Consider the following 7,405-nt stretch of genomic DNA (forward strand, 5'->3'; position numbering starts at 1 on the left):
CAAATTCACCATGATAAAATAGAAGTTTACAATAGATTTTCTCCCTAAAATCTAAAGCTAACTCTTGTAGAACTTACTCACACAATCACATGTAGCTTCAACTTCATGGACTCTTCTATCTAAATTTGCTAAACACAAACATCCACATTTGTGACTTTGAGATCCCACTCAAAGATTTCAGATCACCATCAGTAGTAGATCTTTATGCAACAACTTGTTTCCACCAGTTCTTGATTGTAAATCTCGTTCCAGTAAATGCTTGTAGAGTTAGAAGGTTACAGAAACCTCACAGATCTCATAGAATTACCTCACAAGACTTCCAAGAGCTTCTAAAATGTATTTAGGGTTTTCCTTTTATACCTAGTAATGTTGGACTGAAACCCTAAACGTTTTTGCGGGCTTTGAGCCTGATTTAAAATCTATAGAATACGATTTTCAATTAGTTGAACCTTTCTTTTAATCGGTCGAGCTTCACTGAAACTGAACTCTTTTTTCTACAACTTAACAATTCTTAAATCTTGACTTGAACACTTTTGAGCAATGTCTAACACCTAATCTAGAGATGTTTTTGTACACGGTTTGCCAACATACAAAAATTTATAATCTAAACATTTAATCCTAAATATTTAGAATCTAACATCATTCTATTATTTGCTATAAAAGAAAAGTGATTTCTATAGCTCCTCGTAACAATAACAATAAGAGTTATAATTTGTTTTTGTTCTTTTCTTATTATTATTACTACTTTTGTATATAATAATTTTATGTTAAAGCAAATAAAATTTAAAAATTCTTTGCAAATTACAATACCTCCTTAGATGTATTACATTAGTTTTCTCAATTAAATTCAAATACATACATGATTATATCAACTACTAAAACCAAAAAAAAAAAAAAAAATTTATTTTCTTTTATAAAGATAATTAAATTTAATATAGTCAGATGTTGAAGTTAACTTGAAAACCTAATTCACTGTACCTAAGTTTTAGCAATAATTTAAATTAATATATCATATTTTTCATGCTTGTACTTTAAGCCTTCTCGGTAAAAGATTTTGTTAAACAAAAAAGGGAGGAGAGAAAAAATAAAATAGAGTGAGGTAGTACCTGTAATATGCTTGTAGTATATCAATGGATGGGGTCACAAAACTTACGTTATTTAAGCTTGCAGCTAGCCTGCTATTACCACCTGGACCCCCACACGACGCATTAGCACAAAGTATTTGGTTTACGGAAACTGCGATAAAAATTCGTGTGGTGATATTTTTGGGCACATTAATTGGGTGTTCAGCACTTGCCAAAGATCTTATGAATCATTTTTTTATTCTAAAAAAAAAAAAAAACCAAAAAAACAAAATTTGAAATCATTTTATAATTTAGTGATACTTGCACATTCTCCTAGAAGTGAGATTTATGGGACTAGATGCTATTCTATTATAGCTCCCCGTAACAATAACAATAAGAATTATAATTTGTTTTTGTTCTTTTCTTATTATTATTAGTACTTTTGCATATAATCATTTCACGCTAAAGCAAATAAAATATAAAAATTCTCTACAAATTACAATACCTCCATTGATTTATTATATTAGTTTTCTCACCTAAATTCAAATACATACACGATTGCATTAATTACTAAAACACAAATATTATTTTCTTTTATAAAGATAATTAAATTTAAAATAGTAAGATGTTGAATTTAACTTGGAAACTTAATTTACTGTAACTAATTTTTAGAAATAATTTAATTTAATATATCATATTTTTCATACTTGTACATTAAGCCTTCTCGGTAAAAGATTTTGTTAAGCAAAAAAGGGAAGAAAGAAAAAATAAAATAGAGTGGTGTAGTACCTGTAGTATGCTTGTAGTATATCAATGGATGGGGTCACAAAACTTACGTTATTTAAGCTTGCAGCTAGCCTATTACCGTTTGGACCCCCACACGACGCATTAGCACAAAGTATTTGGTTTACAGAAACTGCAATGAAAATTTGTGTGGTGATATTTTTGGGCACATTAATTGGGTGTTCAGCACTTGCCAAAGATCTTATGCGAGTTGTGAAGTTGTCTGCAGCATCCTGGTCTGTGACATTAGGAAGGGTCGGATAGGGAATAGAGGATGGAAGTGTATAATTGCCTGTGTACTGAAGAATAGCTGATGTATTGGTACTATCAAATGGAGCATTAGAGTCAAAGAAAGGAGTAGCAGCTATGTAATAGTGACTTGGAGACTGGTTTGCTGTGAGCAGAATATCCATTGTTTGCCCAGGGGTTATCATGATGTAACTTGTGGTTACGGGCTTTATGTATGCACCGTCATGCGCCACAACTGTGAAGTTGTGTTTGGCGATTCCAAAGAACATTTCTTCATTCATCACTGCGTTTACTAAACGGAGAAGATATGTTTTTCCATACTCAACTGTAAGTTTATATGAAGTATCTGCATCATGAAATTATAATGATCAGAAAATGATTTGCAAGTTCTTTTCACTTACATTGCTGACCAATATTTGCTGACAACGACAAGCTCATTTCATTAAGCAATAACATTTTTAGTATACATTGATATTTCATACCATTAGAACAATTGTTTGGAAATCCTGGTTGTCCATTAATAGTATAAGCATCTGATAGTGTTGGATCACCGCCGGTAGCTGTGGCATTATCTATTATCTCTTTCACATCTCCCTTGAACCATTCCCCTGCAACAAGGTTAAGATTTAGGTATATAATGCTCGGGCTTTGATTGTTGGACAAAGCTCATTTCATTAAGCAATAACATTTTTAGTATACATTGATATTTCATACCATTAGAACAATTGTTTGGAAATCCTGGTTGTCCATTAATAGTATAAGCATCTGATAGTGTTGGATCACCGCCGGTAGCTGTGGCATTATCTATTATCTCTTTCACATCTCCCTTGAACCATTCCCCTGCAACAAGGTTAAGATTTAGGTATATAATGCTCGGGCTTTGATTGTTGGACCCTCTTTATACCGTCTCCATACATATCATTTGTAATCATGTGTTATATATTAACATTCTTGAAAAATTTGAACACTTAGAGTCCATTTTGATAGAACTTATTTTGCTGAAACTGAAAACTGAAAACTGAAAATATTGTAGCAAAATAATTTTTAAATGTGTCAATAGTACCGTAAGACCCATTTTTAATTAAAAAATTGCTGAAAAGTGAAGTTTGTGGGTTCCGTGAATAGTACATGGGACCCACTGATGTGATAAAAGTGACAAAAAAGTAGGAAAAGTGCGGCTACTATTCTGTCCCCTGTTACAGCTAACCAAAAATAAAAAAAGAGAAAACGCAACACAAAACACAGACATGAGATTTATTGCTATCCAAACGTTCACCTAATGTGAAAATAATCAAAATATAAACAGTGTGTGTACCAAGTTTATATAAAAAAATGTGGAACAAAAATTTCCCATAATACTTCACTTCAGATTTTAGATAACTAGGACATGCAAGGGCAGAGCTAGACAATTAAAAAAAAAAAAAAACTATTAATCCCTCATATAAAAGACTATAGATAATTAATTAAATTTTCTTAATTTTCAACCGCTCCTTGAAAATTATGAGTCCTTAAAAAAATTAGATACTTTAAATTCAAATATTCAAAAGGTTGGAACTTTCAATTAAGCAAAACTCATCTTATAAAATGAAAATAAAGCTATAAATATATACTTCGGACAAAGGATGATGGGAGGAGAAATAAAGGCAGGGTAGAATCAATGTACTAATTTTAGGATATGTTTGATATACAATAATAGATCATGTAATAAAATGGTTATTTATGTGTAATAATTATTTGGTTATTTGGTTGCATTTTTATTATATGAAATAGTTATTTCTTAAATTACAAAATATATATCTCTATTGTTTACAAATTTATGACAATTTCATAATATGCTTTAATATTTTTAAACAAACACTAACATATGTGTATACATTCATGTAGACATGTATATTAAACTTACATATGTGTATGCATTCATGTAGACATGTATATTAATTAAATTATGAAAATATAGTCTAGTCTTTCCAAGCAAAAATTCCTCATCCTACCCCTTAAAATTTTCCAATAATTAAGGTATGTATATGTTATATGCTATTAACATGTTTGGGCTTGGCGTTGAGTTATTGGACAAATTTTGAAATATGGGGAAAGCTTTCAAAATTTTTTCACAATTTTTTTTTTCAAATGCTGACATTGTTTGTTATAATTGGTGCAAAGAAAAATTAGTGTTAGTGGTGGATTTGTATTAAAGTAATTTTTTTCTGATCATTACTTGTCACCATATTGTGTAGCGAAAAAAAAAAAAAAAAAATTGTGTCTCTAGCGTTGCTCTTACCAAGTATGAGTACTTAACATTGTTTGTTATAATTGGCGCAAAGCAAAATTAGTTAGTGGTGGATTTGTATTAAAGTAATTTTTTCATCATTACTTGTCACCATATTGTATAGCAAAAAAAAAAAAAAAAAAATTTGTGTCTCTAGCATTGCCCTTACCAAGTATGAGTACTTGTTCGCAGCAGGCTCGGGAAATGGATAAGTGGTATTAGCCTCAGGTAAAATAACAATGGCACCATGGACTGTGGCACGTGTCCAATCACTATGTGCATGCCACCACAGAGTTCCTTCTTCATCTGAAAATATGACCTCATAAGTAAAATTTTTTCTTGGTTTGATGGGACATTGTGTAATGTTCTCAGGACCGTCTGACCATGGATTTCTTGGTTGTTTCACTCCATGCCTATAAAAAAAGTTTAAAAGTATTCATGAATTTTCATGGTATTTGTTGATGAACACTAGATGACACATCGTATCATGCATTGTGGTATTGATAACTAATGTATAAAGTTGTATAATATCTACATGACTTTATTTTATTATTATTCTTTTTTTACAATAAGTGAGGGAGGGGAATATAAGCCCAAGTTCTCCTCGTTAGGAAATTGAGATAATATCAATTAACTATAACGGTCCGTTTGGATACAACTTATTGTTGCTTATTGTTGCTGAAAACTGATTGTTTTCAGCACTATAGCAAAATAATTTTTAAATGTATAAATAGTATCGTGTGATATTTTTAATATTTTTTAATGTATAAATAGTGCATAAACAGTGTCGAACTGTTCATGCACAGTAATTTTTGTCCCTCAAAAGTCAAACAATGCGGCAAAAAAAAAAAAAAAAAAAAAAAAAGAGAGAAAACGCAACTGAGGTAAAACGCACCGCAATTATCAGCTCTATCCAAACCCTCACTAAGACTCTAACGTCTTGACAAATGTTATATAATTTTGTTGTTTAGTTAAAAAGCAGCATGTTTTTGACATTTTCTTGGACGAAACTTGAGCCCATCATTATTTATTTATAGCATGGTAACCGAATAATGTCATCAGCTTGCGTACACGCATCACTTTCTTTCAATTTCTTTTGTATTTTTGAGGTTGCGTTTGACATTGCTGAAAAATGTAACTTGTTTTTATTTTGCTTATTTTTGCTATATTAAACTTATTTTTGGAACTATTTATGAGTCTTATTATACTTTTGGTACTATTTATGGGTCACACTATATTATTTCAGCTAGTTTTTAGCTTTATTTACATATTTTCAGCAAAATTTTTTAATTTTAACTAAATAAATTGTTCCTAAATGGACTCTAAGAGTGGCTAATAGAGGAGCCCTTGGGTTAATTGGGAATTGGCCCTAGCCATCCAAAAATACACAATAATAATTAATAATTTATTTAAGTGGATTCTCGTTAACTCAACTAGTAAACTTTTTTAATAAACAATTATAACCATAGGTTGAAATTCTATTGAATCTAAAAAATATATATTAATTGACTATTATCATGGAACCATAGGTTGAAATATAGTGAAATCAGTGATTTTTTCTTTTCTTTTCTATTTCATTTTTTGGCAAACAAAAAAAAAAAAAAAAAAAGGAAAAAAAAGGAAGCAATACTTTTGATCAAACAGAAAAAAAAAAAAAATAAATAAATAAAATAAAAGAACAATGAAATTTCTTTTCAAAATTGATAACATTTCTTCTCTATGCAATAATTTGTTTCCTATTTTGTGAAAATTCATATATAAAAAATTAAATTAAATTTACAGTTTACAAGTTTATTAATTTAGTCTCTTTAATAATATATATATATATTTAAATTTTTAACTGTTAAATTCAAATATATATCATATGGAGTATAACTTTGCTGTTTTGGAATCAAATCCCAACTTTGTCCCTAAGAGTTGGGGGAAGTGAAACCAAACATGTATGAAGGAACCATTACTTCACATGTTAGTTTGATCCAACATGCATGAGAACACATTTTAAATAAAATAAATTTTTATGCATAACTTTTTAGAATCTCATTTTTCTATTGTTCTATCAACTTTCACCAAATAAACTTTTAATAAAAAAAAGAGTCCAGATGCACTATTTAAAGTAAGTTTTTTTTTTTTTTCTTTCTCTCTCCAAATTGGTTTGATGATCTATATTGTGTGTGTGTGAGAGAGAGAGAGAGAGAGAGAGAGAGAGAGAGAGAGAGAGAGCCATCACCAGTGAATAGTGACACCATAACTTGCTTCATTGTGGACATTAACGTAAGCCCTATCGCCTTTGCGGACATGAATTGTTGGTCCAGGGAACCCACCGTTTACAGTAAGCATTGTCTTGTTGCTACAAAGCCTTTCAAAAAATGTGTTCTTCACCTGCAACCAGAATGCAAAATATTTAAATCAAATACCATAAGATGAAAAAAAATAAAGAAAATGTTTCAACCACATTCTTCAGGTCCCTTACCAATATAGATCATTACTCATGGGTGGTTTTACATAGAAAAATAAAAATAATCAACACTTTTCCATAATGAATATAAAGAGACTTTTTTTTTTTTTTTTTTTTTTGCAGGCACACACACTTCATAAGGTTTGTGTCCAATAAATTTTACAAGGATCAAGAATGTAGAGGAAACTTACAATAAAACTGTAGTTGTGGACATTATAAGCAGTGCAAACGAGCAAACCTTGCAGAAAAACAAACCCTAGAAATCCTAGGATTAAACTCATATTCTTTAGTCCCATTTCTCAATCAATTCTTACCAAATTAACAAAGAAAAAATCACTCTTTGTTTCTGACGTTTTTATTTCTATGACTGTCAACATGACATTATGACCTATTTATAGACTACTAATCTTGCTACCAAAAATCATTTAAAATTTTTTTGTTTTGAAACTCATACGTAAAACATGGGATTTGTACATGTGCCTGCTCCCTGTAACCTTCATAAAAACATGCATCATTACTAAGATTCCTTTTCATTAGATGTGGGCCAGCTAATTTTTTATTATGAGGAAAGTTGATTTTTTTTTACAT

The 7,405-nt window shown here is 30.1% G+C and overlaps 1 protein-coding gene across 1 annotated transcript; it reads right to left on the minus strand.

Annotated features, from left to right (window-relative positions):
• Window positions 1-1,766: 1,766 nt before the first annotated feature.
• On the minus strand, window positions 1,767-7,203 carry LOC112039872 (laccase-14). The gene is given in 6 exon segments (XM_024072783.2): window positions 1,767-2,442; window positions 2,811-2,936; window positions 4,532-4,555; window positions 4,558-4,775; window positions 6,590-6,741; window positions 7,009-7,203. Coding segments are annotated over 6 exon segments (1,263 nt in total). The 5' UTR covers window positions 7,114-7,203; the 3' UTR covers window positions 1,767-1,804.
• Between the last annotated feature and the right edge of the window lie 202 nt (window positions 7,204-7,405).

This window comes from Quercus suber, unplaced genomic scaffold, assembly GCF_002906115.3.
Source record: "Quercus suber isolate HL8 unplaced genomic scaffold, Cork oak 2.0 scaffold_197, whole genome shotgun sequence".
Taxonomy (NCBI): domain Eukaryota; kingdom Viridiplantae; phylum Streptophyta; class Magnoliopsida; order Fagales; family Fagaceae; genus Quercus; species Quercus suber.